Source organism: Notamacropus eugenii, chromosome 6 (genome assembly GCF_028372415.1).
Source record: "Notamacropus eugenii isolate mMacEug1 chromosome 6, mMacEug1.pri_v2, whole genome shotgun sequence".
NCBI classification, from domain to species: Eukaryota; Metazoa; Chordata; class Mammalia; order Diprotodontia; family Macropodidae; genus Notamacropus; species Notamacropus eugenii.
In genome coordinates, this window is record NC_092877.1 from 355,201,535 (window position 1) to 355,219,507 (window position 17,973).

The 17,973-nt window shown below is 41.1% G+C and overlaps 1 protein-coding gene across 13 annotated transcripts in view; it reads left to right on the forward strand.

Moving 5' to 3' along the window:
- The window catches only part of MECOM (MDS1 and EVI1 complex locus), a 683,063-nt gene that overhangs the window by 653,601 nt on the left and 11,489 nt on the right, over positions 1 to 17,973 (forward strand). For 10 of the 13 annotated variants that reach the window (XM_072618536.1, XM_072618530.1, XM_072618531.1 and 7 more), the window contains 5 exons: positions 4,787 to 4,813; positions 11,522 to 11,688; positions 12,721 to 12,798; positions 14,924 to 15,093; positions 16,849 to 16,993. In XM_072618536.1, coding sequence (XP_072474637.1) covers positions 4,787 to 4,813; positions 11,522 to 11,688; positions 12,721 to 12,798; positions 14,924 to 15,093; positions 16,849 to 16,993 — 587 coding nt within the window. The remainder of the gene's footprint in view (positions 1 to 4,786; positions 4,814 to 11,521; positions 11,689 to 12,720; positions 12,799 to 14,923; positions 15,094 to 16,848; positions 16,994 to 17,973) is intronic. The other 3 variants (XM_072618533.1, XM_072618534.1, XM_072618541.1) reach the window with 1 other exon arrangement.

A 17,973-nucleotide genomic window follows, 5' to 3' on the forward strand; every position in this document is an offset into this window, starting at 1 on the left:
TAATATCAAGTGGTTTTGTGTTATTTCCAAAAGGGGATCACTAATGACTGGGGGGTGGGAGAATGGAAGAAAAGTCTTGTCTAGGAGGTGGCTGTGTTTTGAAGGAAGCTAAATATTTTCTCTTTAATGGCTAGGGGAATAGATATAACAGGCAAAATGCCCTAAAAGTGTATTTTTGTTTGTTTTTGTCTCTTATGAGTTGAAGATGATATTTCTTGTCAGATAGTAAGATAGAATCTCTAGGGCATTTCTAGGAAATGGCATATTCAGTTAGCTAATAATTTATAATAATTCTTAACCAATAGTAATTAATTCAGTTGTTCAGAATTTAGAAGTGACATATCCAACTCAAAAGTTATTGTTGCCCTTCCACTTTTAGCCGATAGTGTGAATGCTGTCAGGAGGTTGCGCCCAAGACGTGATTCTGCTGTCTTCTTTGATCTTTCTACGCCACCTTTTTCTAGATGTGGCCCTGCTTCCTGAATCCTGCTTCACCCTCATGAGGGCCAGGGTACTGGCCGGCTGTAGACAAGGAGGTGCTCAGAAATTCTCACCCTGTGAGGATTCTGTACCTGATGTACAAATACCTTCATCTGATAGCAGCCCTTTGAACCACAGACTCATACATGTTACACGACTCTGTTTCTTTTCCATTTTAGTAATAATTTTTAACCAGGAGGGTCAGACAGTAGTATGGTTCATTAGAGTTTTACTTCTTGGTAAAGAGATGTTTCAGGGTAAAATGCTTTTCCTCTCTCAGAAGAGCATAGACATTTACCAATTACCATTTGTCGACATCTTACTTTTCAGTTGATTTAAGTTACATGTATTGGTAACTTCCCAAAATAGATCCCCAAAGAGTGGGTTTGCTAATTCTTTACTGGAGGTTTATGCACTTAACTGGAAATACCATGGTCAGATTTTTAATGACGTATATTGATCGTGATTGGTCAGCATGGAGCCTATAAATCAGGTTGTGTAGCTTGTGAAACACACTGTGACAACAAGAGACAGCATGGACTGAGAAGCTAGAGGACCATGTTCTAGTCTCAGCTAGGTATGTACCTCCACATCCCTGGGTGTCAGTGGAACAAATTCACTCAATGCCTTGAGGCCTCTGTTTCTTAGTCTGTAAAATGGGAGAGTTGGATTCCCTGATGTCTGACATCCCTTTCAATGCAAACATTTTATGACTTCTTTCTAACCCGTTGATGCGTAGTAGTTCACAACAACATGGTGGCATGTAAAGAGTACTGGACTTGGAGTGCTAAGCACTTTAAAAATATTTCATGTCATCCTCCCAGCACTCCTGTGAGTAGATTTTATTCTCCTGTGAGTAGATGTTCCCATTTAACAGTTGAGAAAACTGAGACAGAGAGAGGTTAAGTGCCTTACCCAGGTTCACAGAGCTAGTCCTTGTTCAAGGGCATATCTGAACTCAGGTCTTCCTCACTCCAGGCACAATCCTCTATTTACTATGCCACTAAACTGCCCTTATATTCTCAAAAAATCACAGAGGACTCCAAAGAACTTTTTATGTGGGTTATAGCTGGCAACATTTACCATGTTAAAAATTAAAACTGATAAATCTTAAACTATCATTATTAGTTCGTTTAAAATCATCATCATAAACTTATTACATGCTGATATTTCAAATAAAGTGCTGTTTTTAAAAAAGTAAGGAGAGGAGTGGCATTGTTTTACATGTGTTTGCCAAGCTCTTTAATGTTTGGTTTAGTTGATGACAGGTAGATTCTCATATATTTCTGTTGCAGTACTTTGTTTTGGATGAAGTATATGAGGAAAATCTGGCTTTACCTATATTTGTAATTGGAAAATGGAGTATTTTAATAGGTGAAGAATGCTTTATTTTATTATGAAAATAATTTTAACCTTGAGGTCCCTCTGAATGGGTCTTTGGATGGCAAGGAAGTTACCCTAGAGAGTCAGAGGAATGGTTGTTATCAGGGAAAGGATACAGACCAGAAATTAAAAGATGTTCCTTGCCAACAAGTACAGGGCATGCGAATGCATGGATACGTGGATCAGATACTGGACAGGAATGTGGGATGTTACTGGTAATTACTAGAATCTGAACTGATAGTTTGATCCTTACCAAGTGTTTGCTTAGCTGTAGGGTCATTAAAGATCATTTAGGTCACTGTCTTTGATCTGTAAACCTGCAGGCGTATTGCAAGGGAGTGATAGACAGTAACAGATTAACAGGCCTGGATGGGGGGCCTACTGTGTGCCAGGTACTGTACTAAGGGCTGGGATATAAAGGAAGTACTTTGGGGTAGTCTGGCACTCTGGAGAATTTGCTCATTGCTGTCTTAGGTCGGGACTAGGAAAGAGAGTTGGAGATCTTGTGTAGAAAACGTGGAGGAATCAGTAATAATGTGGAATGTTCAGATTTGTGGTTTTCATTTGTCATTGTGTATCAGCACAATTTCTTTGAGGTCAGGTGGCTTGACAGTTGTCATCTAGGACATAACTCCTATTTAGATTTGTAATGGGAGCCATCTTCCTATCCCCCCTTTCAAAGGACATTTAGTTTTTCCTCCTCACTGCATATTTTCCTGAACTTGGAATGTGTTCAGGTGTTTTGTTTTCCTTGGTTTTGCTTTCACCAAGCCTGACATTAAAAGAAAAATAAAAGTAAATAAGATCCAGCCACCTCTGTTGTGTCCTTTGCCCACTCATCTCCCCCAGCACCAGGGCTTCGTGACCTCTGGCTATGATCACAGTGCACATTGAGGGAGGGGTAATATTTAACTTTATTTTTCTGGGTGATTATTTATGATTCAGACTTGTAACTCGAGGCATCTCTAGGCTCGTGCTCTGATGAAGCAGATTTAAAAGGCCCCAAGTTCATCATAATTCTCCTCTGAGAAGGGTAGTTATAAACCACGAATGTCTTGTGATTATGCTTCTAGTTAGCGAGGTACAACTCTCCAAAAATCGCATGGGTGATTGGAATTCTGGCCCTAAACTGGGAAAGGCCATTCTTTCCCAGAGCTGCTGGGGCCTCATGTCATGTACAAAGAGACACAGGGAAATGCAGAGGTCAGGGGCAACCGTGGGGGTATATGAAAAATATATTTATCTCATTCAGATGTAGTCATTAACAGAATAGAAGAAAATGTACTTGGAAATGAAGCCAGTTACATCCAACTGAAGTCAGACAAGGCAAGGCCAGGGATACTTAGTCCAGTTATCTGAGGGAGCATCTGTGATTGAAAAATAAACTGACAGTCCTCCCCACACCAGGGTTATACCTTACCACTTGCTTCTTTGGCCTTGACCTCCGAGAGGCTCTGGTTGGGGGAGGGGAATTTCAGCGATCATTCCTTCTGTCAGTGCCCCACTGCTGCACCAAGTCTAGGGAAAGCCTTGCCACCTTTGTTCTTCTGTGAATTTTCTCTCTATTCATTTGTAACTGAAAAATGTAGCATCCAGGCTTGATCTTGGGTTAACGCTTTCTTTCCCCAGCTGGAAAGGAATGCAGCTCCCAGGGCGTTTAGTGATTCCTGTTCCCTCCAAAGGCTGCCAGCCTAAACTTTGCTTAGCTAAGCTAAGTCACTTCTGTTTTCCCTGTAGAAAAATTTGTCTTTTGTAATCCCAGATTTGTTCTTCCTGGCAGTTTGAGAGACTCCATGTTTTCCACTGCAAGGAATTGTATGTTGTTAATCAATGGTGTCTGGCTCTTTGGGACCCCATTTGGGATTTTCTTGGCAAAGATACCCGAGTGATATCTTCTCCAGCTCATTTTGCAGATAAAGAAACTGAGGCAAACAGGGTGACATGACTTGCCCAGGGTCACACAGCTACTAAGTGTCTGAGGCTGGATTCGAACTCTGGTTTTCCTGATTCCAAGGCAGGCATTTTATCCACTGCACTACCAGCTGGCCTAGCACTCATATGGCCTTCAGGAAATCACTTCATCTTTTGTTTCCCTATTGTGCTCTGTCCTTTAATCTTAACATCTTGATATTTTTTCTGTGGTGGGATACAGAAAAAAATATTAAATATGTCATATTTATATGTGGTTTTCTTCTAATGGAATCCCACATCTTCCTTTTGGAATTTAAATAAATTCTCGTGCTCTGCAGGGTTCTCTATCCTGACCAGTTCAGCCTGCCTTTCTCACCTCCAGGTCTTTCCTCTCCTCTCCAGCAGTTAGCACTTTCATCTTTAAGATTACCTTCTGTCTACTCTGTATGTATTTTATACGAATCTGTTTATTTACATGTTTTCCCCCCATTAGAATATAATGTCCCCGAGAGCACAGAACACTTTGCCTTTTTTTGTGTGTTCCTGTAGTTTAATAAAATGCCTGTTACATGGTCAGTGCTAATGAAAGCTCCTCCACAGATTACTGTCTATTAGGCACCTGCAGTATGCCCCTGCTAGGCTCTGGGGAATGAAACCATCCCTGCCCCTATGCCTGACCAGTCAGCCAAGCCTTGAATGGGGGGCAACTTTGCCGTTAACCAGGGCTAACGAGAACACCCCAACTCGAGTTAACCCTTTCCTGTTCACCTTTCTGAGCGGGAAGGGGCCACTGATTTTCACTCACCTCCCTAACATGGGATTTAGAAGCCTCAAGGGTGAGAAGGAAGGCTGTGGTGGCAACATTTTTCAGTTCTCTGATGGCTGCCACAGTTTTCATGAAGGTACAATTCCATGACAAACAATGAAGTGAAGTGTTAATTGCTTAGATGGATGGAAATGAGAGTTCCAACGTAAAAGTAATTTTTTGTTTTTGTTTCAATTTTGCTCCCAGTTCCAACTGCCTGATCAGAGAACTTGGGTAAGTTTCCTACTTATATTTTTTGATTAAAACAATGCACCGCTGTACCATAAATTAAGAACAAAGTAACTCACACTTTAAATCATGGTGTACTGACAAGCACCATATGTACTTTTCTGTGGGATGATGTACGTGCTGTGAACTATTAAAAACAAAGCAGCAGCTTAGGTTCCCCAAGCTACAGTCCTCTGCTTTTATTATTTAATGATTAAAGCTTTGTCATTAAATACATTAATAAATTAATTAATTGTGAATTTTTAAAGTTTATTCCACAGTGCGAGGTATCTTACGTAATCTCCGAGTCATTTTATCCAGTCCAGTTTCATTCAACATGATTTCATTCAACATAATGTTATTAAACTGTATACAAGGCTATGCTAGATATACCATTTTAGGTATGCTGTATAGAAGTACTATGCTATTTACCAGTACAAGGAAAATAAGTGCCTGGCCCATGGAACTTATGTTCTATAAGGACTGGAGATGTGGGGATGCAGCATCGGCACAAATGAGGAAATACAAATTACCAACAAAGTTATTTGCAGTAAAGTCAAGGAGAGAACATTGGCAGCTGCAGGCAGGGGAGCAGGAAAGATCTGCTGGGGATAAATGGAATGGCTTACACTTGGGGGTTCAAAAATCAGTTCCTCAAGCCCAGAGAGCCTCAGTGTTAGGAAATCTTTATGAGAGTGAGGTGACCAAGGTTCAAGATTATTGACTAAACTGAGCTCTGTGTTCTGCAAAATTAGAGGCTAAGAGGTGCTTTTACTTGGGATTAAGGGACTGGGTTCACAAAGTGCTATTAACATTCATGGTCCAAGTCATGGTAGAATGAAATGGGCTTCAAGCAAAGATTATGTTTTAAATACCCACCTGACAGCTTTGCGTACTCTGCTGCATCAGTTAGCTAATAAGTAACCATCGCTAGAGATGTCCTACCATCAGTACATGACGTCTGGTAGAGGCGTATTTTGCTAGGACTGGAATTGTATTAATTGTCATTTTCCTTCCAAATATATCAAGAGGAAAGGAAAACATGAGACGTTAAGTGTTGTGCAAATATTCCACACTGCCCATTCCCTCAACCCTCTCCCTCAAAGAAGGCATCCATGATAGAGATCAGCCATCTTATTAAAGTGCCAGGAGGGCAAGAGTGAGCATCATTCCAAGAAAGACTATTTCTGACACCTCTAATTCAAAAATTAAACAGGTGGGACTTGCTAATGTAAAAAAAGTGAAGTAGGCGAATTCTGCCTTCACCTCTCTCCTTTGTGGCATGTAGATGCCCACTGCCCACCTCATCGGTACCTTTTTGTATAATTCTCCTTACCCAAAGGTTTCCCTAAGAGGTTGCCTGCTTACAGTTTAAGGTGTTAACACATCCTAGGGTTATCTTTTATTTTAAATGGGGACTTGGTGACAAGAAAGCTTAATGACCCAAAGGAGAAAAAAAATCTAGAATGGTGACATTGAAGCAACATGAGAGAAAGTGAGGAGATACTTTTGGGCAGAGGATTTCCTGAGTGCTGCCTTTCTGATTTAAATAGCTAGCTTTGATGGTCATTATCATATTTCTTGCCACTGAACTCATTTAGAAATGATCTCTCCTCATTTGTCTCCACTAGCTTCTTAATGACTCCATATATATTGTTAAGCTTAAATATGAGACATAATGGATAGTTTGTCATACTCATCATATTTCCATGCTCATAAAACCTAAGCTTTTTTATAATGATGACTGTTGAAAGTCATAAACTGATCATCACTTATTCCTGTCTTTTAGATAAATGTTTAAATTTCATGACCATGCTTTTGAGGTTTGTTAAGATACCCAACAAATAAAAATAGAAAACTAAGATGGACAAACTTTTCCCATAAGTTACTTCTGCGAGTTGGTTGTTTTAAGATAACGCCCGAAGTAGTCCAATTTGTGAAGCCCAAGGTCATATAATTCGTGGCACCGCTGGGGCTATCGTCTCTTGTAATCGGGTTATCACTTTCATCATTTTAAAGGGAAAGTATTTATGTCACCAATTTTCAGCCGCTGTATAATAAATTTTAAGATAAACGTTCAGGACCCTGTTGATATCTTGCCTGCTGAAATGTTTATAAAAGTGCTTGTTTTTATCAGACAAGGGTAAGGTCTGCTTTGGAGGGCAGGGGCTGGGGAATTACGACTACATTCGAGTTTGCGTCAGTATAAGGTTAATAGCCTCTTAGGGACCAGGAAGGGGAGTGAAACGACTTCCTTTTCCAGGGTCTAGTTGCTGATAGCATCGACAACCATTATATATGTGTAAATAAAATTTTTTTGTGTTCCATGTAAAGTCATTTACTGATCAGAGATTAGAAGACATTAATGGGCCACAAAGCAGTGACTTTTCTGAATATATATTGTGACTTTTGTCCCAATTTTTCTTCTCCTTTTCTGCCTCAATTTCCATGTTTCTTCCTCTTCCCTTCTTCCTTTTCCTTCTTTTTCCCCCTTCCCTTTTTTCCCTTTTCCCTTTCCTCCCAATTCTCCTCCTTTCCCTCCTCATTCTTTTCCTTCTCTTTTTCCTCATCATATTGTTATATAAGTTACAGGAAAATATGCAGACCACTGTGCTGTAGTTAAATACTGCTCCCCAAAGACACTGGATCTCTTGTGTGTTCTCTTTTAAATTGCAGCATGCACTTTGGTAAAATGCATGTTCCCGAACTCCCTAGTCCCTATACAGACCATTGTCTTTTCCCCTGGAAACAAACAGCTTTGTCTTTGGTTCCATATTGGGAAGGTCTGGATGTCAGGAGAGGTCCCAGCATCTAGGGTTACAGACCAGATGGGATTCACCTTGGTCTACGACACTTGGGTTGTGTACTGGGCCTGTCCCCTCTACCCCTCAGCAAACTTTGGCATCTCTGCTCTCTGCTTCCATGGGGGAATGGCAGCTCCTTTGGCAGGCAAGGGAGAGAGCACTGCCATGGCCAGCCTGAAGGAAAGTGAAAGGCAGGATTCAGTGATAGCTTTTACATGAGCAGAGGGAATATCAGTTGTACCAAAGCGTGCGTGTGCCTGTGCGTGTGTGTGTATGTAAACAGCTGCCCTTCACTCTTTCCACAGCATCTTCCATCTTTCTCATCCCATCCCCTTCATCTCCTTTTTATTTTTGCTTAGCATCCTCAGAAGGAAAAGAGAAAGGGGGATAGGAGAAGAGGAGGGAAGGAGAAGTACTCCTCCTTTTCTTTCCTCCATTATCTTTAAGAACATCATTTCTTCAGCAATCAGCCTCCTACTATTAGGATTATTATATTATATATAATACATATTATTATATATTATATATATTATTATAGCTAGAGGATTTTTAGAACAGGAAAGATTTGGAGCTTGTACAGTCACATTCTTAAATAGCCTCCCTTTAAAGCCAGGTGCCTTTTCTGAAACAGCGGATTGCCTTTAGTGACTTGGAGGGTTTGTTTCTCATTTGTGGGACAAGGAGAGAACAGTTGGGCCCTTTTCAATGTAAAATAAAAGGTATTTCCCAGAGATGCGTGGCTGTTGGAATCTTTGTCTTTGGGGGGGGGTAGTTGGTCCTAAAATGATTTAGCACCGTGAGATAATGAAACTCAGAGGACTCCCCTCTACTCTGTGTGTTTAATCTTGTATGTACCTATCAGTATGTTATCTCCCCCCTTAGAATGGGAGGTCCCTGAAGATGGGGACTGATTATTTACTCAGATATTAAATTTACTTGAATGGAACATTTTATTGCCATCAGCAATGGACACCCCCAATAAAAAAAATCACAAAATCGTCACCCTTATTCTCGCTTATTCCTGCCAATCAGCTGGAAGGCCAGATGTCATTTTCATTCCCCCAGTTTATTCCCCAGGAGTAGGATATCACCGTGGCTTTTTATAAGGGAAAATTAAAAAGATTCAGTGCCGTAAAAATCCCATCATCAACTATTTTGTAGATGGATTTTGAATAAACAAGCTCCAAGGTCATCTAAAAAAACGCCAAGGGTGGGCACTGGAGGCTGATAATGCCATCTTTCTGTTGAGCCAGAATCAGCCCCTCTCGGAGGGCCATCATCATCACATCTCTCTGCCCTGTGATCAGCACCCGTCAGAATCCTTCATATTGACAAATGTGCTGTCCACTCGCATCTGTGGAAAATGTTTTAGCAGCTGAGTGATTATGAATCAAACCCCTGAGCTTATAGCCCCGACCGCCTCCCAATGCTTTCACATTTGCCATCTGACAAGTAAATGTATCTTGACTTCCCTCTGAGATTTTTTTTTTTTGCACAGTGTTTGATGAAAGACATTTGGCAAATTGGCAGTGGTACCCTGTGCGTTGCAATTTGTAGCTAGCGTTAAGAGTCTGAGCATGAAATGGGAGGGCAGGCCAGGCCAGGGGCTAAAGTGGGGAGGGGGAAACACCACCATCACCCAGAGCTAACTAGAACATGCATAGTCATTTGGACCATCAAGCCGAGGATATTTGCTTGGTAAGGAGAGAATTGAATTCGGCTCACCCTGCTTTCAGAAACAAATGGCATCCTGTGTCACCCTGTGTCTACAGAGCATACGTTTCCTTCATTTCCCACTTAAATATGAAATATGTTTTTTCCTTTCTCCCTTGGGCTCCAAAGAGGCTGGTGCCTGTCTCTCCCTGAAGCACCCATCATCTGTGATATAGCCAACTGTGCTATTCCTTTGAAATTAATTTATACCCCCTGTACCTTTCCCTGGGGCCCCCTTTGTACCCTTGTCTTTTTTTTTTGCCACCCACCTTTCCCTCCTCCGCTGGTCTCTGCTATGTCCTTGAAGAATTTTCCTTAAGAACGACAGAGAATGAGAATGTGGAAAATGCAGAAATGAGTAACTCAGTGCTGAGCTCTGAAAGTTTACTTTCCCCTGCCCCCACTGGAGTGGTGGCATTTCATTCCTGAGTTTTTTTTTTTCTTATTGAAGCGCATCTGGAAGCCAATGCTCAGGTGACTTTGGGAGGTGTAGACAAGAGTGGAGAGGATCCCTCCACCAGCTGAGGTGCCAACAAGTATGTAGCCTTTAAGAATGCTGACCAAGGTGGACCTAACGTCTAATGCAGCACCCACCAAAGACTGCAGTGAGGCAGGGTAGAGGAGCAGGCCAGGTGCTGTGTCCATAAAAAGCCAAAAAGTACCTACCCTCAGGGAACTTATATTCTAAAGGGGGATGGAGAGAGAGCACACAAACATGCCAACAACTGAATGGGAGGTCGTCTCAAGAGGAAACATTTCAGAAAAGCCTGGGTTCAAGACTTGCCTCTGTGTGGCCCTGGGTGAGTCACCCTTGGTGGTCTTGAAGAGATCCCCTTTGATCTGGAGTGGCAGGTCCTCACTGGGAGATTCCTACCCTAATAAAATCACGGGTCTGGACCAAAACACCCAGCAGAGAATAAGTCAGATGATGCAGAGGGATTTGTAATTTCAGGTAGAATAATACTTCCTATGCCCTTCATCCAAATTACCTCCTTTGTGTGTGTGTGCGTGTGTGTATGCGTGTATACACATAAGCTTTATTTTTATTTTTGTGCATATTTTTCTATGTCCTTGTCTCTCCCATTAGGATGGAAGGCCGTTATGAGTAGGGCTTGTTTTGCTTTCCATACTTCTGTACTCAGCACTATATTTTCTGGAGAGCTGGTTATTAAACGTTCACTAGCACACCACTGGTATCTTAGATTCTGCCTAAAGATTTGTGTCTTTGTCCTGCATTATCCTTTTATTGCTAGGGTGACTTGTTGATCACAGTAACTGAGCTGATCTAGCCCTACCAGAAATTCCTCGGGCTGGAGATTTATGCTTTGTTTTAAGGAGGAAGCTTGTGATCCAAGGAGGCAATTAGCTGACCCTGAGGTGGTGTCTTAGACTTGGAATCAAGAAGACAGGTTCAAAAGCTGCTTTGGACACTTAATAGTTATGTGACCCTGGGCTAGTCACTTAACCTCTGTTTGCCTCAGTTACCTTAACTGTAAAATGGAGATAAGAGCATTCACCCTTGGGATTACACACATAAAGTGCTTTATGAACCTTGCTATTTATACACATGCCTCAGTTTCTTTTCTATGAAGTGGGGGGCCTCTGAGGACCCTTCCTATGATCCTGTGTGCAGCAGGGATACCGAGACAAAATGGGGACACCATCTGTAAATAATAATAGCCCTGTAGATCTGTTATCATTAGATGCATTTTGTAGGTGAAGCTGAGGCTGGAAAGTTAAGTAATGGTAATATTAACCACTAGTGTTGTTACAGTGCTTGAAGATTTACCAGGCACTTTTTCTGTGTTGCTTCATCTCATCTCCACCATTACCCTGGGAAAAGGTGCCACCATCATCCTCACTTTACAGGTGAAGAAGTTGAAGCCATGACTTGCCCAGGTTCACATGGCTAGTAGGTGCTTGAGGTAGGGTTCAAACTCAGGGCTCCTGACTCCAGGTCCAGCATTCTACCCATTATTCTGTGTCGTATATCCCCGACCCTTCACTCATCTTTAAAATAGGGTAATGATACGTGTGTTCCCTTCATCATGGGGTTGTCCTGAGGAAAGTGCTTTTGTCCGCCTTAACTTGCTACCAGAGTCATGGCATCATGGTCAGTGCTGTGCTGGCATCATTACTTTGAGTGGTCATCAAGGTGACCGCCCACTGATTGTATCGCATTTTTTTCAATTCCCAGATGTCTGCCATTGAAAACATGGCTGAAAAGCTAGAAAGCTTCAGTGCTCTGAAACCAGAAGGCAATGAACTCATCCAGTCAGTTCCCTCCATGTTCAACTTCAGAGCCCCTCCGAATGCTCTGCCCGAGAACCTGCTTCGGAAGGGCAAGGAACGGTATACTTGCAGGTAAGTGCCAAGTTAAATATGACGGGCTTTTCCCCTTGTTTACCTTGAAAATGATTCTTGATTGGATGATAAATGCAGATCATGCTAGGTCTGTAGCTTCTCAAAGTATTCTTTATTTAATGAGACATGAAAATGGTGTTCTACGTTATGTGAGGAGTTTAAGTCAGGCCATTCAAGAGTTTTGATAAATGAGGCTGAAAATACTCTGCATCCTATCTGCTTCTTATATTTTTCCCTGTCACTTTGATATTGATGAATTCTCTCTCATAGTTAATTATTTTCATTACAAACCTTAGTCCTACTGTCCTCAGGCATCCATAAATGAGTAGTCTTGACAATTAAGAGCAAAGCCAGCGAGTGTACCATGTTGGTGAAGGAATTGTGTGACCTGGGCTGGTAGAGGGGTCCTAGCAGCAGCAGCCTGCTTTTGTTCTAACTAACTTTATCATTTTTGACTTGCCCCAGGAGAACTGTGCGATCTGATGCAGGCATATCCATTTATCTGTTCTTTTGGAAAACATGTCGCCTTCTTTCAAGGAAAGCTTTTATAGGAGCATACCTTGATGGATGAGGTCCTAGAGTCTTGTCTGATCTGATACAGCTCAATGTACAGCACATTGTCACTTTGGCTGACTTGGAAAATGAGTTGAAACGTTTGGAATCAGTTTACATCAGACTGAAATCACAAACTACTCATCATTTCCCCCTCCTTTTCGATCCAGGTTCAATCTTGTGAACAGGAGAGACACAGAGTTAATAAAAATGGAACTTTGGGGTCATCCCAACAGAAGCCAATTTTCCTTAATTGTTTACTTGTGCCTGCATTCCACTCCACCCAGTGATGGAACTATCATCGGTAGAGCTTTTTATAGCTCAAGGCAGCTTTTTTTTTTCTTTTAAAATTTTAAATACTGAAGACATGCAGGATTAATTACATTAGGATCAGGCATCTGGTTTGTCATGCAGGTCAAATGGGGTAAAAAAAAGGTTGATAGTGATGACATCCTCTTACAAAAATCTTTTTAATAACAGATATTGTGGCAAGATTTTCCCAAGATCAGCAAATCTAACACGTCACTTAAGGACACATACTGGAGAACAGCCTTACAGGTTTGATGAGACGTTTTGCTTGATTTTTCTTGTTGTCTTTGTATTTGTATTTGTGTGTATGCTGGCAGCATGTTCCTAAAGGGCTGTTTCCTGGGAGATGTGTGGGATTTGGCTGTGAATATGGCTGCTTATGACTTTGGGGTCAGTAGGGAGTTGTCTAGCTATGGGACCCTAGCCAGGTCACTGAAAGGCTCTCTGCCTCAGGTTTCTCCTCCCAGGGTTGCCGTGAGGATCAGGTGAGATGATATTTCTAAAGTGGTTTGCAAGCTAGAAAGTACTGTATTAGTAGCGGTGGTCTCATGCTTCAGAGACAAAATCATGGGACCTGGGCTTTCTTCCTGATGAAGTCTAAAGCATGCTTCGTGTGTGTGTGTGTGTGTGTGTGTGTGTGTGTGTGTGTTAGAAGGTAGATGAGGAAAACAATCTGAAACAATACATTATACATTTCAACCTGGAAGGGAAATCAGAAGTCATCTAGTCCAATCTTTTTATTTTACACATGAGGAAACTGAGGCCCAGAGAGGTCAAGGGACTTGCCAGAAGGGACAAAGGTAGAAATCCCCAGGGACTGGGATGTGAACCTGTGTCTTCTGCCTTCTACTGTGTCAGGCTACATTCTGCACAGAAGTGTAGGAGAGGAAGCACACACACACACACACACACACACACACACACACACACACACAAATAACCTTTAGAACCCAGCCATTGCCTCTGAAATTTTAAACTAAGGATGTCTTGAGTAAAAGCCAATTTATTATCTGAAGAAATACATGAGAGGAAAAAACCCTGATGCTTTCTGTGCCCTACAGCGAAAAAGGAGAGAAATCCCATCCGTTAAAGAAATGACACTTTTTTTCATACCTCAGGATAGAGGAGACAGTAGAATTTTGCATCTGCTTATATTCTTTCTTCAAGAGATCCTTAGAAGTAAACAGTGACATCCTAGCCTGACCAGTGACGAAACCATGGTCGTCAGCATCGATCGTTGCTTTTGAGTAACAATGACCTTGTTCAGTGTCACAAATTTGTTTAGAAGAAAAACATAAGAATTGAAAAAGAGGGAGAGTTCTTGGCCACGGGCCAGGAGGGAATTTGGAGTAGCTGTAGCGCAGCTTAGGACTGCTTAAGGATCAATCCAGTGAAGGCTTTAGGGCCCCCAAATCACTCCAGAGTATGAAAATGGATGCTTCTGGTGCACAAGTGATAGACTCCGCTTCTCACGTTGGCACCGTATTAAAGACTTGAATTGTTTATTGCTGGGTTGGGTAAGATAAATAAAGTTTCCTTCGGGATTGCCGATCAAGAAAGCTAATTCCTCAAGAAGAGATTTAATCAGACTGTGATTTTCAACAGGGAAAAAATGGCCTTTTTACCTTATTTGAATATTAGAGGGAATTTATTTCATGTTATTTTTTCTCCCCACAAAGTGTTTAATTGTGTTGTATTGGCAGGACATGAAGTAACAGAATTGTGATTTACTTTTTAAATTCCTTAACTTGGCATGGAGTACTTTGAAAATATTAGAGTTAAATCAACCAACTCATTTCGGGCAAGAAATATTGTTTGGTGTTTTTTCTTAAAAGTAATTTTTACAGCCAGTGATTGGGGGAGCAGAATCGCTGTGGTACTATGTTGTGACTTTACACCTCACGCATCTTGCTTCTCTAAAATGCAGTAAATAAAAAGAACCTCTTTCAGTCAATCAATCAGCAAACATTCTAAAATGCCTACTATGTGCCAGGCACTGTTTCAGATGCTGAGGATACAAAGACAGAAATAAAATAGCCCCTGCCCTCCAGGATTTTACATTTTATTAGGAAGAAACAACCTGTACAGTAGTGAGTGTCTATCAAATATATATTTGCAAAATAAATAGAAAGCCATTTTAGGAGGGAGAGCACTGGGAGTTGGACTCGAGCTTACTGGTAAAGGTTATGAGATGTCATGGAAATGGAATAGTTAAAAAGAGGACAAAGGAAAGATAATCCAGCAAACTTCTATGTACAGGCCTCTTCTTTGAGGTCTCCAGCTGCTCTCATGGAGCTTATCCTGTATTCTCTGGATTAGAAGAAACACCTTTTATTTTAATTGAAAATTTTCTGGGCTATTTGGTTTGTTTCAGATGCAAATACTGCGATCGATCATTCAGCATATCCTCCAACTTACAGCGACATGTGCGAAACATCCACAATAAGGAGAAACCTTTCAAGTGTCACTTGTGTGACCGGTGTTTTGGCCAACAGACCAACCTAGACAGACACCTAAAGAAACATGAGAATGGGAACATGTCTGGTAGGTACCATTTTGTCAGTCAGTGAGACATAGTGTTGGGAGGTTGTTGGAATCATTGACTTCTGAAGGATGAATGGATTTGAAATCTTAAGGCTGTGTTTTCAGCCAATTCCAATTGCACTCATGCCATGTCAGGAAGAATCAATTTGGAGTCAACAATTTGGGAGTACTTCTATTCAGTTGAACTTATGAAAAATTTGGAGTCTTACAGTACAGTATGCATTCATCACTATAAGCAGTCAAAATCTATCAGGTTCTGAGAGTACCAAAAACAGATAAAAATTATCTAAACTCCTAACCTCAAGAGAGTTAGGTCCTTGGCAAAAGAGGTTTCTCTTATAATGGCAGAGCAGTAGTTTTCACCATGTGACTTAGTGATGCATAAGAAACAACCCCTGGAGATGTTGGATGGATGACCATGTTGACAGCCCTCCAATTAGATCCACTGCAGATGTCTTTTTGTATCTCCCCAGGACTGCAGAGCAGTTCAGGGAACAATTTTGACTAGAGTTGATTGCTGAATTACTCAGTGAAGGATGTCTGTGGTCAGGGCAGTAATCTTTCCTGGGAAACACCTCATAGAGAGAACATGTCCCAGTCAAAGACATACTTTGATACTGTGCAAAATACAGACCTAAGTGTAGATATTCGATATGGGTATGAGCTTCTCTTAGGGCTATTCTAAAGAATGAATGAATGATATGGGGTCATTGATGTACTTGAATGTACACCAGGTGTATATGAATAAAATATAGATAGAATATATGTTTTGTTTATGTGTGTATTTATATGACTTGATACTGATTTGTGGCTGTGAAACAGGATTACTTCTTTGGAAAGATGTCGTCATGTTCTGAGTTGTTGGTACTTGCATTCAGTGCCCAGTTACTGTTCCTTGGGATTATAAGTTCCTTGTGACTCAGAATGATTCTGAACCTTCACCAAGTTACGCTCATATCAGCTCTGCCTCTCACTAGCCACGTGACTTCAGGCAATTTATTAAATTTCCCCCAGAGCCTCAGTTTCTTCACCTGTAAAATGGAGATAAGATTGCTTGCACTACCTGTTTCACATGGCTCTGTTGAAAGTACTTTGTAAAGTGCTGTATCAACATGAGCTTTTACCATTGTCAATATTATTTTACATCTAAATTCTGTAGTTGGACAGCAGGTTGTTTTTAATCGAACAGGATAATAGATACATAATGCTTTGCAAGCAAAAATTTAATATACATAATATGTGTGTATGTACACACACACACACACACACACACACACACACACACACACACATATATATATACATTTATAAATGGTGTCTTTTGTATTTGTGTTAACATTACTATGGCAGAGAATATCTAAGACGCGTTAATTCAGTTTAACCTTTATTAAGTGCCTGTGGTGTGTGATGAGCTAAGCCAGGCATTTGGGTTCCGTAAGGAATTTATCCCTCTCCTCAAGGAGATCATCAAGATTTCTGTCCTCCTCCCATCCCTCCATCAGGAGATTCTTTAAGATTTAATGAGGGGAAACCTGAATAGTAGAGTTACAGTCTTTCCAACGCTTTCTAGAGACAACTCACCAGAATGTTGGGGAGAACCCATTTCTTTACCTTGGGTAGAACCCCTGACCCTGATATCAGCATTTTTAATAGCTAGATGGCACCAGTAGAATCCAGAAAGTTTGAGTTCAGGTACAAAAACCACTGCAACAACGAGTGACGTCTTTTATCAAAAAGGACTCTTCCTCCCCTTAGGTACTGCGACATCATCACCTCATTCTGAACTGGAAAGCACAGGTGCCATCTTGGATGACAAAGAGGATTCCTACTTCACAGAAATCCGAAATTTCATTGGAAACAGCAACCATAGTCACCAATCACCAAGGAATGCAGAGGAGAGGTAAAGCATGACCGGCTTGAAATGTAATTTAAAAAATTGTGAACTCAGGTCACAAATATGGAGTGGAACTTAATGTAATTTGTTCAGTTTAGTCCAGTTCTAGGCATCAGGTGAGGTGGAAGGAGTTGAAAGGCAGAAAGAAAATGATTCTGCCTTCAAAGAACTTATATTCTGTGGGATAGAGGTGCCATGTACAGAGATGGTTATTTTGTCCTGAAGGCAACGAGGAATCACTGACACTTTTTGAATGAGAAGTAATACATATAATCAAACTTATACTTTATGAAGAAAAATTTGATGACTATAGGAACTGTGGCTCCAAAAGTGGAGAATCTGAAGACAAGGAGACCAGTTAGGAGAACATTATGAGAGTCAGGTGAAAGCTGAGTAGGTTCTGAACCAGAGTGAGGTGCATGAGTTTAATAGCTCCATAGGAGACCTGGTGGAGGGAACTCAGCCCATCTCCAAAGTAAATATAATAGCCAATCAGGAATTATTTGGCTAATTCAAGAGTAGCAGTATCCAGGACTCCTGTATCCCTCGCTGAGTGATCATTATGTCTCCAAGTGCTTGTGGCTGTCTGATAAACAGGATTGTGCCTTTGAAGTCCCTGCCTGAAGTGGTCTAACCCGTGGGTAGGCTGCTGGATGTAGTTTATTTCGTTAGATCTAGTGTTCCTCATTCACCTTCTTATTTTGTCATTAAGACTAACGTCATCATCCATCCAGTTACCATTCACTGTGCTAGGCACCATGGACAGAAAGAGGAGTGCAGTCCTCAGACTTAGATATAGAAACTAAAATAAACTAAGGATAATAATATTAATGACGATGAGAGCAAATGTTTATAAAGGGCTCGTTATATGCTGGGCGTTGTGTATGGTGCTTTGCGATTCTTCTCTCATTTGGGAGGCTACTCACTGTAGCCATTGGAGGTAGATACTATTACGATCTCCACTTTAGAGATGAAGAAACTGAGGC